This window comes from Anas acuta, chromosome Z (assembly GCF_963932015.1).
Source record: "Anas acuta chromosome Z, bAnaAcu1.1, whole genome shotgun sequence".
In the NCBI taxonomy this organism is placed as follows: domain Eukaryota; kingdom Metazoa; phylum Chordata; class Aves; order Anseriformes; family Anatidae; genus Anas; species Anas acuta.
In genome coordinates this window covers 63,373,586-63,391,375 of record NC_089017.1, presented here as the reverse complement: position 1 = coordinate 63,391,375, position 17,790 = coordinate 63,373,586, and the positions used below count along the sequence as shown (strand labels likewise).

At 57.3% G+C, this 17,790-nt stretch overlaps 2 protein-coding genes across 3 annotated transcripts; one reads left to right on the top strand and one right to left on the bottom strand.

Annotated features, from left to right (window-relative positions):
* Nucleotides 1–1,771: 1,771 nt before the first annotated feature.
* On the top strand, nucleotides 1,772–7,348 carry HEMGN (hemogen). Of its 2 annotated transcripts, none has more exons than XM_068667472.1 (4): nucleotides 1,772–1,994; nucleotides 4,633–4,726; nucleotides 5,119–5,621; nucleotides 6,347–7,348. In XM_068667472.1, the coding sequence occupies exons 1-4, from the start codon at nucleotides 1,982–1,984 to the stop codon at nucleotides 6,445–6,447; spliced, it is 711 nt and encodes a 236-aa protein (XP_068523573.1). In that variant the 5' UTR covers nucleotides 1,772–1,981; the 3' UTR covers nucleotides 6,448–7,348. The 2 variants fall into 2 exon arrangements, with proteins under 2 accessions (XP_068523573.1, XP_068523574.1); XM_068667473.1 differs by lacking the exon at nucleotides 1,772–1,994 and adding an exon at nucleotides 2,516–2,730.
* Nucleotides 7,349–11,739: 4,391 nt separating this feature from the next.
* Nucleotides 11,740–16,388, bottom strand: FOXE1 (forkhead box E1). Its single transcript, XM_068667235.1, has one exon. The coding sequence runs from the start codon at nucleotides 16,125–16,127 to the stop codon at nucleotides 15,270–15,272; it is 858 nt and encodes a 285-aa protein (XP_068523336.1). The 5' UTR covers nucleotides 16,128–16,388; the 3' UTR covers nucleotides 11,740–15,269.
* Between the last annotated feature and the right edge of the window lie 1,402 nt (nucleotides 16,389–17,790).

Sequence of the window (17,790 nt, the reverse complement as noted above, 5' to 3'; positions counted from 1 at the left end):
CATCAAGGAAACTGGGGCTTAGAGCCCATCTGTCCTGTTAAGTACCTCAGAAGACTCCGAGGGCACAGCAGCTCTTTCATTTATGAACGATATTGAGGAATTTATCATTTTCCACCCAGCTGGAAAGAGGCTGGAGTGGAGTAAACACTCGCAGCACCATCTCTGCGGTGCCCCGTGGCACTGTTTTGCTGAGTCAAGAGCGATTTATCAGACCTCAGCAGGCTCTGGAGCAGCTGCGTGCTTCTCCCCAACAGGAGGTGCGAGGGGTGAGAGGCTGAGCTCAGACACAGCCCGAGCAGGTGGAGCTGCTCGGCCGTGGTGCCGAAGCTCGTAGGTGTGAGCTCCTCAGCACCATGCCCATCCCCATGTGTGCCGCAGCCCCTTGGTGCTCGCTGGGCAGCTGGTGCTGGTGGACCTGCAACAGCCACATGTCACATCACCTGCAAGCAGCCCGGGGATCCCAGGGTATTCCCAGCTCACACGGGGGCAGCATCCCATGAGAGAGGGGTTCTGGGATGTGTGTGTGAGGCAGGGTGTCCCCGGGGCCACGCAGCGCCAGGCAGAGCTCAGCACGCCGAGTGGGGAGCACACCTTGCCTCCGCTGGTGACCGAGACCCAGGGAACTCCCCAAAAGTGACTTGGAAGCTCCACATCTCTGCGTGCCAGTCATGCTCCTCACCCACCCTCCCGTATCAGAGCCTCCCCACATCTGCCTGGCTGCCACCACCCTGCCGCTTCCCTCAGGCCTCCGCAGCCCGCCCTGCCCCATGTGAGGCACGGAGTAATCTGCAGTGGACACCGGGGAGGAGCCCTGGGGAGAAGCAATAACTTGGGGGGGGGTAGGCAGAAAGGCAGTGGAGATGACCAGGGCCCACCAGGTTACACCCCAGGAAACCCACCCGCATCCAGCCTGGAGCTTGCTCTGGAGGTTTTCAGGATCCTCACCTCATCTGATGTGCAGGGAGCCAGGGCACAGTGCCCTGGGGTCCCAGCCGCACGGACCCTGCTGACCAGCCCATCCTGCCCCTCAGGGAGCAGGGTTTCGGGGCTGAAGCCAAAATAAGCATCAGAAACTTCCCCCTGGCAGCCACACGATGGTCCTGCAGAGCCTGAGTGGGCCTTCAGGCTGGGCAGGTGTGGGGCTGCAGTGGGACCGGGGCAGATAGGAGCAGCCACCAAAGGAGAGCCTCTGGTGGGAGCAAGAGCCTGGCTGGGTCTTCCCAGTGGCTTTTTTGGGGACTGCCCTCCACCATCCTGCTTCACAAGGGACATGCTTTGCTCATAGGTGTCCCACTGGGTGCGGGACATCAGGAGCTCCTCATCTCATCCAGCCCCTGGGGGGTCCCTCTGTGGACTCCTTATTTTATCTGGGTTCCCCAGGAAGGTGTTGCAGCCCTTACACAGGTCACCCGAATTTGGCAGTCTCCAAATAATGCCATAAGACATCCTTATGGCCCTCCAAAACGTACGGTGCCACTCTCCCGTGCTCCACCCCGGCTGCAGGAGCTGGAGGTCCCTTCCCACCACCACTCGGACCCTCTTGCGAGCAGCTTCCCAGCAGCTCATGTCCCGGCTGGGGTCTCACGAGAGCGATGGAGAGTCCCCCAACACCTCCCTGCCTCTCAGGCGGGGAGGCCGTGGGGCATCCTGCCCTGCCAGGCAGCTTCTCCCCGCTCTGAAGGAAAGCATCGGAGCCGCGGCTTGGCAGCGGCGAGCGCTTGCTTCCTATCTGAAGCGGAACTGCTGTTTAGAAACACTGGCGCGTTCTGTAGACCACACAGTAGGTCCTGAGCAGGCTCTCACACACCTTTGCACTGTGATAAGGGGAGTATTATTACTCTAGTAGTGGCCTGTAAAGATAAGCTCTTTGGGGCGGGCAGTCTGCTTTTTTTTTTTCCAAGCTCTCATTCTGCCGCACCAGTAGCTCCAGATTCTTTTCCCGGGGAAATAAGCTGCTTTTTACTTAAACCTGTGGAGACTGATGGAAAGTTTAGGTAAGACCTTGCTCTATACAGCCCCTTCCCTGCTACCCTCTACAGCTCCTGAGGAGCATGCTGTGCCAGGTAATGCTGACCCTACTAACTTTTTTTTTTTTTGGAGGGAGGAGAGAATGATCTTTGTCACTAGCGGTTTCCAAAAAAGAAGTTAATAATTAACCGGTGTATGGCTGGGCGATGGAGGATGCGCAATTAACTGCAAGTGCATATGGCTTTTTCTGTGTCGTGTTGCAGGTCACGAAGACAGAAGCACCTATAAAGGCTCTACAGCTCAGAAAAAGTTGCTGAGGCAGTGCCAATACAGTGCCTGCCTGCAGGCTGAGAGTACTCTCCCACCATTCTTCTAACCTGATGGTTTTTTTTTCAGCTCATCTCTGTATCTTTACATCCTCTGCTAAATAACTTTTCATTGGGGTGCAGGTGTTTTAGTTGGTTTTTTTTTTTGTTTTTTTTTTTTTTGTTTTTTTTTTTTTTGTTGTTGTTGTTGGTTTTTTTTTTTTTTTTTTTTTTTTCCCTGCCTGGTGCTAGTGGGTGGCTCACAGCTTTGGAGCAGCTCTGGGAGTGCTGTGTGGGACCATCTGGAAATGAATGAGGGGTGTTCTCTGGCTGTGCAGAGCAATTTGCTTTGGGTGGGTTGGGAAGGAGACCGACTGCATGCAGCTAGAAGTGCTCATGTGGCTCACAAGGTGTTTTGAAAGAAAGTTACACTGAGTGCTGCAAGGGGATGTGCAAGGTGGGTAGTTAAACCCGAGCACTGTGCAGATCTGCTGCTTGTAACCTCACCTTCCTGCCTTTTCCCCTGTGGATGGCAAAACCTCCTGCCGGCTGTGCTATCTGTGATGCTGCTTCACCTCGGGAGACAGCCTCCCAGCTGGAGAATGCCCGCGCATTCCCCTGCACAGCTGCACGCTGCGCAGTCCAAGTGCAGCGCTCTCTGTCTCGGAGGCTCTGGTCGAGCCGAGATACCTTTGCCATCACTGAGAAACTTGGGCACTGCGTGTGTATCTGGTGGCTTTCACATCTAAATTGCACCCTGTTGCTCCCCTTCCCGGCAGCCCGGATAGGCTGCAGGGCTTGTGGGAGAGGGTTTGCCTCCTCTTCTCGTCTCTGCTGTGCTCGGAGCAACAGGGGCTCCTGGAACGAGAAAGTAGCTGTTAGAAGAACAGAAAAGCAAAGAGTCAACAACAGAAAGTAGGGTTATATTTGTTTTTTTTGTGGTTGTGACAGTGGCTGCTGTCGTTGTTAGACAGCACGTGGAGTACCATGCCCAGATTTGGGCAGTTCAGCAGAAAAAAAGACAAAGCCACGCTGGCATGAGTGCAGTGCACAGCCACCAAAGCTGCTGAAGGCTGCAGCAACTGGCATGCGAGGACAGAGGGAGCTGGGGTTGTTTAGACAAGGAAAGAAGCGGTTGAGAGGGAGATGTTGCAGCCTCTCTATCTAGTAGGAGTCACAGAGGAGAGACTTTTTGAAAAGGTGCACCGGGAAAGGACGGAAGGCACCAGATCCATGCTGCAAACGTGGCTGGGTAGAAAGGAGAAGCTTTCACAGGGAGAGTGGTGGAGGGAGCAGGAAGGTGGCCTGTGAGGTTTTCCCAGCATCTCTGGGTAAGGCTCTGAATAACCTGATGAGGTTTTAAAACTGGTCCTGCTTTGAACAGGTCACTGGGACAGAGGCCCTCAGGGAATCCAGAGACTCTTTCTAAGCTAAATTTCTCCACAATAGTTATTAGTTATCAGAGGTGTCCTGTGTACAGACCTATTTTGAGCAGAGGTTGGCTTTTATTTTTTTTTTTATTTTTATTATTATTATTATTTTTGGTTGGTTGGTTGTTGTTTCAGTTGATTGTGTGTGCGTTTGTCCTGTCCTGGGCTGTGACTTTTCTCACATTTAACTCAGACATCTGGGATACAAGAGCTGTGGGAGGGAAGTCCCTTCCACCTTGCCAATTGTCCCAGCTAGGCTAAAGAATGACAAAATGACAATTTCTCACTCATTTGACCTTTTATGTTAATGTGAGCAGAGCCTGTTCCATGGAAGAAGCTGGCTCTGATTACACCTGCAAGGAGCAGGACATCGTTTGGTTGTTCTTTCGATGTGCGGGATTTGTTGAAACTATGAAAAGCAGTGCTTTTGTGATCTGCTCAGTGTACGTGTGGGAAGACTCTCCTCTCCCTGCAGGCTCCAAGGAAGTGGTACTCCTGCTGGTATTGCTACTGCCCCTTTTCCTCAAGGAAATGGTCTCTTGTTATTTGACCTCAGCCAGGTCTTAATAAAGACTCCACGAGCCAGAGTCCAAGCTAGAAAATCTGGGGCTGACCAGATCAGAAACCATCACACCTACTGCTACGTGACCAGGGGTGCTTTTGGTTAGGATCAGGGCACGGAGGGAAGCTCAGTGAGGCTGGGGGATTCGTTCGCCAAGGTGTAGGTGGCTGAGATATCCCTGTCTTGGGAAGCTATATGGAGCCCTTCTAGCCTTGGTCTGGAAGCACAGCACCCCACGTAGTTTTTTATCGAGACCTGCTTCGTGGCAAAAAGAGCCAGGTCACTTGCACCCATGCTCTGTGAGCACACGGGGCTCGCCTCACCCCATGGCTGGGCCGTCGTGCTCACCCTCCTCTTGTCTTTGTAGGTGCCACCACCCGACGCGGCTTGAGAGACCGGGAGATGCTGCGGAAGAGAAAAGAAGAAGCCCAGGAGAAGGATTCGGTTCAGTGGGCTTTAGGGTAAAAGTTGCTTATGCTGTCAGGTGTTTTCCTGAGCCCAGGCACGGTCTTCACATGAGGACAGAGCCTGGCAGGGCCCCCTGTGTCCTCTGCAAGGAGAGGCCCTGGCTGGCACAGGTGTCCCATGGCCAGTGGGACCAGCTAAAGGTCTGGGCTGGCACAAGGGGGCTGAGAGAGACGGAGGTGGTCACACAGGCGGTGGGTTTGGTGGCAAGCAATCCTCAGCCACGGCACGGGGCGGGCTGAAAAATGGTGTCCAAACCCCCACAGCCTGATTCAGCCACACGCAGTCCCCACGCAGAGCACCCCAGTCTCCACTGGGGTGTACTGGTTGGGCACACACACCCCCTGCGTGTGCCCAACCCTTTGCCCATGTGAAATCCCCCCAACAGGGAGCAGGAGAAGATCAAGCGGCCAAGAAGAGGAGCTGGAAGAGGACGGCGCCGCCGGTCCGAGGTGAAGCCAGAACCAGAAGCCGTGCTGAAGTCAGAACTAGAGCCGGACCGTGAGCCCCTGGCGCACAAGGAGGCTGTGCTGATGCCCACCGTGCCAGCACACCAAGACCAGCCACCCATGGTGGGCACCATACAGCAGGAGACGCCCGATGAGGTGCAGATGGGAGCACTGGAGGGAAACGTGGCATGTGGGAGCCAGGCTGCTCTGAGTGATCTGCCATCTGGGAGCCAGATCCCTCTGGGCAATCTGCCATCTGGGAGCCAGATCCCTCCAAGTGATCTGCCATCCGGGAGCAAGTGTCCTCCAGGTGATCTGCCATCTGGGAGCAAGAGTCCTCCAGGTGATCTGCCATCTGAGAACCAGAGCCCTCTGCTTGATCTGCCATCTGGGAGCCAGAGCCCTCTGCTTTACCTGCCGTCTGGGAGCCAGAGTCCTCTGGGTGAGCTGCCGTCCCCACGGGGGTGTGCGGGCCCATGGGTTGGGGCTGTGGGGGCAGATACTGCTCCCCGAGTCATGGGGAGGGACAAAAAGCCCTCTGCAGTCAGCAGGGTGATTGGCTCGGGGTCTGTGGTTGCTGGTCCTAAACAGCTCGTGTGCTAAGGACGTCTCTGTGGGCTTTCTCACACGGGGAAGAAGTGTTTGTGTCCTGATGCACCTCCCTGGGACAACAGGTCAGGCAAAGAGACTTTGCAACAGCAACGCTGCTTGTTCACAGAGCCCAGCAGTGCCTGCCCCCAGCCCTCTGCTGCCCGAAACGAAAGCAGCCAGGGGGTCAGACGTGACCAACGTGACAGTGGGTCACCGTGCCCCACAGCTCCCTGCCAAGAGCCAGGCCAGAGCAGACGTGCTGCGAAGAGGAGGGGCAATCTCCTGAGACCAGAGCAGGTCGGGGAGTGCCAGACACCTCCTGGCCCGGGGCTGGAGAGGGGTGCTGAGGAGAGGAAGGGGCAGCCAGAGCTTGGGGTGTACACGTCCGCAGGGGACACGCCGTGGTGGGCTCCGAGCTGGTTGCCAGCTGGGCTCGGGAGGCCTTTCTACAGCTGTGCAAGCGTCAGGCCTGCGTGTGGTGGCCATCAGCCCCCTCAGAGCCCCTCCAGCTCCCCGGGCACCCCCGTGTCCCTTGGTGGCGATGTGAAGGTGACCTGTCTCTGACATGCCTTGCAGGTGAAGAAGAAATGCTGAAACTTGCGGAAATGATACCAGAAGATGTGAACACCCCCGTGGAAGACGACAAAGCGGGCAGCTTCCCCTCAGTCCTGTATTAGCTTTCTCTCTCCAGTCTTAATGTTCTCACTTACAATTTTCTGTCTGAGAGAAACTCTCATGAGTGTTGTAAAGAGATTTAGAGCCCCTCCTTCCCAGTGAATAACAAAGCCAGTGTGCTCCCAGTGCTGTTTTTGGTCTGCAGAGCGGGGCTGTGCCCCCTGCCCCTCGCTGCAGGGCGCTGTCCCCACGGGCACCTGTCCCCATTTCTGAAAGGTGCCTCCAACCCACCCCAGGGAAATGCCAGCCCCACGGTAAAGCTGAACCCCCCTGTGACATCCAGCAGGCCAGAGAGCTGCGGCTTGGGCTTTTTTTTTTTTTCCACTTCTGACAAACCCGGCCATCCCTGTGCTGTTATCTGCGGCCCAAAGGCCTTTCTCACTGTCTGCTGTCCTGATAAACAGCTCACTTTCCTCAGGTCTGAGGAGAGCGTTGTTTTTCCTGCAAGCCAATTAACTCTCACCTTGCTGAGCCGCACTAGACAAAGGCAAGCAGATCCCCATCGCAGAACGAGGACCAGCTGAACCATACGTGTTGGTCAGGAAAGTGCCATTTTGGGGCAAAAACATGAGGCCCCTCTGCACAGGTGTTGTGTCTGCAGCTCCCCTGACAACTTTCAGGCCGAGACTCCAAAGAAACACGTGCCTGTGCCATGTACCCAGAATTTCTGTGAAATCAGTGAAGAACAGGGCTTCCTCTCCTCCCACATTTCACTTCTTGGCCTTCTGGCTAAGATCGAGTGTAGTGTGTAGATTTCAGGACTTGTGCTCTTCTCCTCTGTGCATGTGGGGGTGGCTTTTTTTTTTCATTTCTGTGCACCCTGACCTAGAAGGTCTTTCTCCTGGAGAACAACAACAACAACAACAACAAAAATAATTAAATAAACTTATGGCTGAGCATCAACATGAAAGCTGTGCTGGGGTACTCTTGCCAGTCCACACCACATTGCAAGGAGGCTGGGCTGCAGGATCTGCCATGGGTGGGCAGGGCAGGAGACCCTCCTGACCCCACGCTGTGCTGGGGCTCAGCAGGAGCTGGTGGCTGTCCCCAGCTCCCCAACCCTCTGCAGTGCTCCTAGGGAAGGGACCCCAGCCCTGGTGCCCATCTCCATGCCTGAGGAGATGGGACCTTGTTCCCACAGGTTTTCAGACCCGGGAGAAGCAGCTTCTGGGAGGCTTTGAAGCAGCCCGCTCCCCAAGGCAAATGCCTGTGGTGGCCTTGAGGTGCTGGAGCCACCCCAGCCGCTGCACGGCCCACGTTAGGGCTCTGTCTCTATCTGGTTTCTTTGGCAGCCTGTGAGAAAGGTGTGTCCGCAGGTAACAGGAGTTATTGCAGAATAACCAAGACAAAGATAAAGCCTTCCTTATCAGTACTTTCACTTGCAAACTACAGTTCCTTTTTCTGGAATGGGGGCAAGTAACAGAGCTCCTTCCTTGTATTGATTTGCCCAGGATTCATGTGAAAACGTGTCCACATAGGGATCCAAGTGCACCGCTGGCATGGGTCCTGCTGCTAGGAGGGAGCTGAGGGTGGGCTGGTGGGGGCTGCTGGAGCTAAAGGAGAGAGGGTGACTTTTTGCAGATGCAATGCAGCATCCTCCTCCTCCTCTCCCTCGCCTTCACTCCTTCCTGAGACCCACAGAGGCTTTTAATAGGGGCCAGAAGGGGATATTTCCACCCTCTGGGATGAAAAGTAGGGTCTGAGTTTGACACAAAGGGGAGGTCAGAGACCTTTGGCTGAGCGTAGCCTTCTTGGTGATACGGGGCGGGTGATGGGTGCAGGGAGCAGGGCCAGTGCCCGACACGATGCTCTCCTCCTCGCTGTGCTCTGCTGGCGAGAGGGCAGGGCAAGGCTCCCCCAGGACACCCCGTGCTGCTGAGTGCTGTGTTTTGCTTATCACTGGCCCCGTTATACTGCCTCCCCTCCTCTGCCCAACCCGCAGCCTGTTCCTGCTGCTCCCCTTGCCCCGTGTGCTGCAGATGGGTGTGCAGCCCTCCACCTGGCTCACGGCCTTACCAGCTGCAGCAACCAAATTGATCTTCCTGGCACCGTGCTTGTTATCAAGTCGGTCAGGGCTGTGACCCTGTTTTCTCCTTTATGGCTTCCCGTCTTACTCATACTGCTGGATAAAGACTTCGACCAGATGCCCTCAGAGGAGCGGACACCTTCCTTCTGCCCACACACCCTTACAAGTAACAGGTAAGGACCTGGTGCATCCTGCCTGCAAGTCCCTGAGCTGGTGTCCTGAGCAATGTAAGTACGGGACAGAACAGAAGGTGCAGGTCCCTTTAGGGCCACCCTTGCCTGCCAGCAGTGTCTCTTCTGCTGGAGTCTGCCTGGCACTGAGGGTGGATTATTTTATGACCTGGGAGTTTACAGCTAGCTGTGACCTGGCTGTGTGTGACTAGAAAAAGAAGACTGCTTCCTGCTGGGAAGGAAGAAGGATTTGCTACAGAGTGTGGCCATAAAACGTGCCCATAAACTTTTGGGAAAAGCTATCTCTTGTCAAGCCTCCTGATTACAGCAGGACTGTTGCCAGCACAAGGTCAGCTGCATCTTGCAATCCCCCCTGTGCACCATGCATGTCCAAGGACTGAATGAGACAGGCACAGCTTTTAAAGGACTGATTTCTTTTTTTTCTTTTTTTTTTTTAATTTATGGGGAGCTCCAGAAAACACTCCTGCCTGCCACATATTTGTCTGCAAGAGTTAGTGGCTAGAGAAGAAAGGCTGGTGATGCTGAGGATGCCTTCACACAGCCACAACACAGGCCACATCGCAGTGACAGCAGTCTGCCCTGGTGAGTAGTCTTTCCTGTGGTCTCTTAAAGGTGCAAGAGATTAAAGAGGAATAAAATTCCCTTGGTTTGAAGAGATCCTCTCCTGACACTGCAGAAAGTGAGGTCACAGCACACGGTCACACACACCCTCCCTGCGTGGTCTGCGAGCATCCAAGGGGACATGACACAGCCGTGCAGGCGGCCACCACGGCCTGCCAGACACTCAGAGCAGGCACGGCCAGCTTCCAGCAGCACGGGAGGAGAGATGCTGTTTGGTTTGTGTTTCTTGGATTTCTCTTCTTGGATTTCTCGTGAGGAATGGGGTCTCCCGCATGTGCAGGATGTCAGGGGTGAGTGGTGGCAGGCTGTTGCTCGTGGGTGGTGTTTTAAGCAGGAGGGCTTTTTTTCTGGTCCGTAGCAGAAGTGAGGTCAAAGCCAGGTCTGAGCAGAAAGAACCAGGCCGGCAGCTGGCAGCTGGAGGCCAGCAGAGGCCGATGTGAAGTCATTCCACCCTGCCAGAACCTGGTCTTGCAGAGCTGGGAAAAAAAAAAACACCTTTCTTGTTGTTTTACCAATATTGACTTGAGGTAATAAATACTGGTGACTGCAAACACTCACTGCCTCCTTGGCCACTATTTCCTGCCAAGAAATCATTAGCTCTGATCCTTCTGTTTAAATAAATATATCTCTAATTGATCCAGGGCTGCCAAGGACTATGGCTGTGTGCACGGCAGGGCTCAGCAGCAGTCCACAGGCTGGCCTGGCTCTCCTGTGTCATCAGGAAATCACAAAACCATAGAAAAAGCGAAGTGGGAAGAGACTTCTGGAGATCCTGAGTCCAACCCCTGCTGAAAGCTGACTCTTTGTCAGGGAGTGGAGCCATAGAATAAAGAGAGATGGCTTTAAACTAAAAAAAAAAAAAAAAAAAAAAAAAAAAGATTAGATTAGACATCAGGAAGAAGTAGTTCAAGTAGTTCTTTACTCAGAGGGAGGTGAGGCCCTGGCACAGGCTGCCCAGAGGAGCTGTGGGTGCCCCATCCCTGAAGGTGTTTAAGGCCAGGCTGGATGGGGCTTTGGGCAGCCTGGGCTGGTGGGAGGTGTCCCTGCACATGGCAGGGGGCTGGAACCGGGTGGGCTTTAAGCTCCCTTCCAGCCCAAACCACTCTGTGTCTCTGTGATGCTATGACTGCAGTTTAGACTTGCTGTCTTTCCCCTTTCCAGGTGAACACACCTGATTCCCTCAGCCTGCCCACTGCTGTGGCCCCCAACTCGATGGCCTCAGCTGGGCTCCGGTGTATCAATGTCTTTCTTGTCTTGGGTTTTCCTAAATGGATCCATTTCTAGGCTTATCCACACCAAACAGGGGAAAGCACATTACAACAACATTTAGAAATAAACTCCAATGAACCTCAAGACCGAGAAGGAAGAAATCATCACCACCAACACCTGCTGATGAAAAGGAAGAAACCTTTGCCAGGAGCTTCGTGATCTGCCTGCTGAAGACACCAGGGGGTGTCTTTTTCGTCTCAGAGGGCTTCATGCAGAACAGCCCAGGATACAGCCTCCTCTTCCTTGCGGACCAAGTGGCCTGGGGAAAGTACTTCATCCGCTACAAACATTTTTGGGCCCTGCACATCCTCAGGACCACCAGCTGCACCCTGTGTTCAGTTTCTGACAGAGCTGGTGGAAGCTCAGGGTTTGGCAGCTGGGGCTGGGGCTCCCCACCGAGACCCTTTCCCTCCCTCTCCCTCTGCCCATGCAAGGAGGGGCTGTGGTGGCTGCTCCAGACCCCAAAGTAACCCCAACTCCCAGGGGTAGCTGATGGCTCCGTCTCCCCCCCCTGTGACTTCTTGATCTCAGGCAAGAGGCCGAGCAGGTGGCACAAGCTGCGAAATCAGCTCTGCTGTGGGGATGCAATAGGATTCGTGGCCCTGAGGCGTGGATTTCCCCCGATTGCCCCTCAGGCCGGTGCTGGAGGAGCACCATTTGCTCCAGTCTGGTCACAAGCGACCCTGGCTCTGCCAGAGGCTTGCTCCCACAGCCTGGCGTAAGCCTCCTAGACGCTGGTGCCAAACGACACGGTATTATTATTATTATTATTATTATTATTATTATTAATTTATTTTTTAGTTGTAAAAAGGGCTGTGGGGAAAATCACTGCTGAGGGAACCACACAGAAGGGCTCTCCTGGCAACAGCCCTGATTCAGGGGCAGGGAGACGCTTTCTGAAGGTCTCTGGAGGGGGAGGTGAGCACAGGCTCCTCTGCCCGTGCCAGCAGCAAGGCAGGCAGCAAAGAAGCCTCGTGGTGGAGCCATCACCTCCTTGCAGCAGGGACACCCCTGTCAGGGCTCACGCCTGGGTCTCCAGCAATCCTGGCAGACTGAGCAAGAAGAAGCCAAGGGAAGGCAGAGGGAGCGAAAGGCGAGGAGCAGCACAGCACCTCCGAGCAATCTGCTGCTGCTCCGTCGGCCTCGGGGGGACGTGTGGAAGGCTTGAAGAAACCAGCAACGCCGCGTTACAAACAACAGGACAGAGATTTATTTCCATTACAGGTGGAGTAGAAGAGTAAATACAAAAAAAAAAAAAAAATAAAAATATCTCTAATGCATAGTACAGATTTTCCCCTAACCTGTAATAATCTGCTTTCTCGAAGGCAAGGCAAGGAGTGGCTGTGCCCGAGGCTGGGCAGCACCGAGGTGCTCTGCCCCTCTTCTCCTCAGGGCTCACACCCAGTTTCTTACCCAAACCGATCGGACTCATCTCCCAGAAATCAAAAAAGGCTACTTGGGAACTTGGGCTAACTCTGCTAAACAGAAGGAAGGATATTTACAGCGAAGTTTCCAGAAACCAGGAGTTTCCCTGTTCCGGACGGTGGCTGAGAGTCACCAGCCCGGCTGCCTGATGTGGCGTATCCCCAATTTCTCGCAGACGTGGCATATCCCCAATTCCTCACAGACACAGCAGATCCCCATCCCCTCACCCACAGGCCTGCCTGCACAAGAGCCCAGAGGTCACAGTAGCCACAAAACCACAGCAGTGCTGGTGGGAAGGGACCTGTGGAGTCCTCTGGGCCGGCTGCAAGCAGGGCAGGTAGGGCTCTGTCTGTTTTTGGCATAAAATCCTCAGAGGACAGAGGCCCTCAGAGGGTCCGTGTGGCTTTTCAGTGAGCACACAGACCCTGGCTCCTGCCCAGGGTTTCTCGCTGAACTTGGGCAGTCCGTGGCCAGGTGTCCCAGGTCCTTGGTGCAACAGGCACACATCCACTGCACCCACTGCAGTAAGTACACCCTAGGTGCCTGGTGTCCCTATCTGGAGGATAGAATTGATTTGGAGAGAAATAAGAACCAGCATCTAGATCCTGTCAGCAAACAATACACGACTGCACCTACACAACTGGTACCTTGTGAGTCACCACAGTCCATCGTGCATTCTCCAGACACCAGGTTTTGCTCCTGAGCTTATGTTACACACTATCCAAGCTCAGGAGTGGCTTGCACAAGGCAAACAAAATACTCTCAGGTTTAGTCCTCAGCACCTGAGGAGAGGCGAAGCAGCAGAGAGCCCCATGGGACCCATCTGGCTCCCGCTTTGCTTCCTGCTGGTTCCCAAAAACAGCTTCCCCATCACCCGGCGCCAGGAGGAGCTGCTCAAAGTCCCGGGCTGTGCAGGGAGGCAGGCGGGCAGCCCAGCCTGCAGAGCTGGGGCAGAGGCAGCGGGAGGCTCCGAAGCAGAGGCACAGGTTGGTTAGCACCCGGCGGCCGCAGGGCTTGAGGTCAGCTGTTGCCGAAGGAAGACTGATGAGACAGTTTCTCTCTGTTTTTTTTTTTTGTTTTTTTTTTTTTTTTTTCACAAACAAACAAACGGGAAAAAAAAAAAAGAAAAAAAAAAAAAAAGTTCCTGCACCTTTGGTTAGACCAGGGTTAGTTAGGTGGCTGATGAGGATCATCGAGCCTGGATCCTTGAGCTGACCAGCGCAAAGCACTGGTGCTAGAAAGGCACTTATTTGTACACAAAATTAACCCATGTGTGTGCACATGGAGATGCTGGTGCAGCAGGCTCGCCTCCTTGAACCGAGACTTGCACAAAGCCCAGGCAATCCAGAAGGAAATAAAGGCTACCTGTAGCTGCCTGCAGCAAGGTCTCCCTCCCCCTGCCCAGCCCTGTCTGTGTCCCCCAGGAGCTGCTGCAGCAGCAGCGGTGAGCGAAGGGAGCGCCTGCAGACGGCTGCCAAACCGGAGAGCTGCCACAGCCAGGGCTACAGCTCCTCCTGCAGCTGGTAAAAGGGAAGGCGAGAGAGGGCTGGCCGAGCCGAGCCGCTGCGGGCAGCATCTCCTGGACCTGCCGGGGCCAGGAAGGGCAGGGAAAGGGACAAGGCTGCTCTGCAGGGGGGGCAGCAAGCGAGGGAGAGACCCCACGCGTGTCTCGGCACACCGAAGGTTTGAGGTAGGCTTGTGGTCCTGCCCCGGGGCAGCAGTTTCCTCGGGGCACAGCTGAAGAGGTGCTGAGGGACATCAGAGAGCTCCTGGGCAGGGGCAGCAGCTCCGGGACGAGCCCCAGCTGCCATGGGGGTGCCTCACCCTGCCGTGTGCCCTCCTGACCGCCCGGGGAGGGAAGGGTGGTCTTCTGCCTCGGGGACACACGGGGGGCTGCCCCACAGCTTCTGCCGTCCACCTCTCACGGGGGACTGGCCAAATGGTCACCAGCAGATATCATCTGAAAAAGCCCCCACAGGATCCGAGCTGTTGGCAGCTGCCTGCAGCTGTAGGACAAGAGACAGGCACCAAGTGAGATTAGCAGGGTGCTGAGTGTGTGCCACAAGGAACTCCTGCGCTGCCTCCATCCTTGGAGATTGTCTAGACTCTACAGGATAGCCCCCCAAAAACTGGTCTGGCTCATTGCCGAGCATAAGGTTGGAGCAGAAACTTCCTGGGTTCTAGCCTCCAACCCCGGTTACCCTGTGGTCCTACCCATCTGTAGGTGTAGGTGCACCCTCTCCCTCCTCTTCCAAACTTCCCGCTGCTTTTCCCACCTCCCTCTCCCCACCCAAAGCCCCACCAGTTTGCAGGAGCCTCTCACCAACCTTCTCCTGGCCCTGGTCGTGCAGTCTCACACCTTAATGGGGAAAGGGAGCTGGATGAGGAGATGCCAGCTGCGGAAGGGCTGCATCTGCTCCCTCCCTGCTGACAACTCCAGAGCCCCGGGCACCTCTCAGGTCCCCAGTCCCCTTCCCGAGGTGGCGAGATCTGTCTGGAGAGATCTGCTTGCGTTTCTCCAGATACCTACTCAGAAGCCTTTGCCCATCATTTGTCCCCTCTTCCCCTCTCCATGGTCTCCTTTTGCCTTTTCTCCGTCCTAGGAGAGCTTGAAAGAAAAGGAGAGCAAGCAGAGATCGAAAAACTCCATGCCCTGCCTCTCTCACTTGTTTCAGGAGGAGAGAGGAACTTCAGCTCCAAAACAGACCAGGCTGCCTGGGCTTTGTGCAACCATCCCGGGAAGACCTCTACGGGCAGAGATCCCCCGGCCTCGCTGGGTCTGGAAGGGACTCCAGAGGCTGAGCACACTTCTAGGAAAAGTCTCTACGCACCAAGCCCCGCTGCTCCCCCGAGCCCCTGCAGCACAAAGCACGAACCCCTGGCGGGATGCGACTTGCAGAGCCTGCCTGCACCCCAAACCTTCCCCAGCCCCTATAAACGCACTGGCGAGCCCCAGCGCTAGCGTGGCACATCCCTGCACCACAGCAGGGACCTGCCAGCATGCTGGTGCTTTTGTGGCCATGGTGCATGAAGCTGGGGAAGGCGTCCTCCCACCTCCCTCCTCCCCGAGGTCCGGTTGTGCGAGCAGAGCTGTGAGCGGCGGGGAGGTTTTTGGGAGGGAGATCTTCGGGAGGGAGATCTCTGGGAGGGAGATCTTTGGGAGGGAGATCTTTGGGAGGGAGATCTTTGGGAGGGAGATCTTTGGGAGGGAGATCTTCAAGCACGAGGTCCTCAAGAGCGAGATCTTCGAGTGTGAGGTCTTCCGAGGAGCTCCCGGGCCGCCTGCGGGGGGTCAGAGCGCCGGGACGAACCTGTCGGAGGCTGCGGGGAAGGCTCCGTGCCTCGGGCCGTGCTCGGCGGCCCCCATCTGCCCGCCGGGGCCGTAGGAGTGGGGCAGGGGCGCGTAGAGCCCGGCGGGGGCCGGCGGCGATGCGGGCAGCACGAAGCGCCCCGGGGGCGCGTACAGGGGGCCGGGGCCGGCCGGGGCGTACGGGCCGGGGGCGGAGGGCAGCGGCCCGTAGCCGTGGGGCAGGGCGGCGGCGGTGCAGCCCTGAGCGGGGCAGGAGGCGGCGGAGAAGGCGCAGGAGGCGGCGGCGGCGGGGTCCGGGGGCAGCTCGGCGGGGGGGAAGAGGCGGCAGGGGGCGGCGGGGCGCTCGGCGAGGAAAGCCGGGTAGGTGGAGAGGTCGCTGCGCTTGAAGCGCTTCCTGCGGCGGAGGAAGCTGCCGCTCTCGAACATGTCCCGGGCGTGGGGGTCCAGCGTCCAGTAGTTGCCCTTGCCGGGGCGGCCGGGCTCCCGGGGCACCTTGACGAAGCAGTCGTTGAGGGTGAGGTTGTGTCGGATGCTGTTCTGCCACTTGCGGGGGCTGTCGCGGTAGAAGGGGAAGCGCTCGGTGATGAAGCGGTAGATGCCGCCCAGCGTCAGCCGCCGCTCGGGCGCCTGCCCGATGGCCATGGCGATCAGGGCGATGTAGCTGTAGGGCGGCTTGCCCCGCTCCGCCGCCCGCTTGCGACGGCGGCGGCCGCCCCTCGCTGTCCCCCCCGTCCCCGCCGCCGCCGCCGCCTCCTCCTCGTCCCCCGGCGGCGCCGGGTCCCCTTTCAGCGGCGGCGGGGGGCCCGGGGGACCCGGGGGCAGGCGGCTCTCGGCGGTCATGCGGCCGTCGGGGCGGCCCCGCCGAGCCCAGGAGGCGCAGCCCGGCCCCTTCGCCGCCGCCGCCGCCGCTTTTATGGGGCCGTGTCCGGCGGCTCCGCGCCCCGGCGGCGGCCGGCACTCCCCCTGCTACGCCCCGCGCACCGGGACGGGCTGGGGCAGGGGCTGGGGCTGGGGCTGGGGCAGGGCAGCGCCCCGATGCCGCCCCCCCGGCCCCCAGCAGCGAGCCCCAAGCGGGTCCCTGCTTGCCCGGGGTGCCCGTGCCGCGGGATGTCAGCTGCCAGCCTGGAAGGGGATGGGATGGGGATGGGGATGGGATGGGGATGGCCCTGACGGCTCCCTGCTGCTGGCTCAGGTGCTGGGGGCTTGGCCAGCACCAAGTGAGCGCCGTGGGTGTGTGCTGTGCGTGCCGTGCTGGCACGGGGACCCTCCTCAGGCAGTGTGTAAGGGGCTGCAGGAGGTCCCCGGGAGGTGGGAGAGAAGGGAGCGGCACGAGCAGGAACGTGCGTGCATGGAGGGAGAGCACACGCAGGTACACACAGGTGTGCAAGGGCACTGGGGCAGGACTGAGGGTGTGTATGGGGTTCCTGGGCATGCAGCGGGATGCACGCGTGTGCACACGCACGTGGCACAAGGCATGAGCGTCCCTGTGCGTGTGAACGTGTGCGGGAGTGGATGGGGTGGGAGTGTGGTGGGGCTGACACGCAGGACGGGGTGCAGTGAGTGCAGGTGCTGGCCTGCTGGAAGCACTCCTGCCTTGGTGCCCCCTGCCAGTGCTCACAGAGCTCATGTCAGCGGGGTGCGGGGTCTGCAGCTGTGGGAAGGGCACTCCCAAACCCCAGGGACCCTTGCACAAAGGAGATGTGCATCCCGGTGAAACAGTGGTCACTTGGAGGTTTCCCACAACGTCATTTCTCCACGCAGAGAAAAACCAGCATGTGTGAGAAGCCACTGGCATGTGGAAAACCAGCCCAAGCCCTGGCTCCTTGCTAAATAAGGGGACGCTGAGTCTCAGGCCACGTACATATTTCTACAGCTTCTAGCAGAAAAAAAAAAAAATACAGGGTGGCACCAGCTGAGGACCCAAGCGCACTGTCCCAGCTGCTGGCATCATTTGTGTGGCAGCATTTCACCTTGCGTGCTGCAGCGCTTGACCCAAGAGCCTCCTCCTCCCTCAGTGATACCCGCGGTGTTGGAGCAGGCAGAACGCACGGGGAGGGTTACTAAGAAGCAGCCTCCCTCAGCACGGCTGCCTCTCCTGCAGTGCTCTGCCCCCTTGGCTCTCAGAAAGCCTCATCTGGGCACGAATCTCCCCTGCCTGGCCTTGCAAAGAGCAGCTCTGGGGCTGCGCCTCGCTGCGCCATGCCAACGCCGTGCCTCCAGAGGGCAAAGTCAGATCGTGCTTCAGTCTGCGGTGGCAGGCGGTGGGGAACAAAAGAGGCGTGCGCTGAGGTGGGGTGGCGTGCTGAAACGCTGCTTTTGCCCTTCCTGCTGCTGGTGAAAATCCCTGCAAGAAATCCCTTCCAAGAAAGCCCTCTCCTTGGCAGATCCCAGCATGTCAGCGGTGTGAGCTGGGTACCGAAATAGCGCATGCTGGCTGCTGCTCCTGCGCCTCTCCTCACCACACACGCGGAGCTGTAACGCCAGCTGTTGTGAGTGAAGCGGT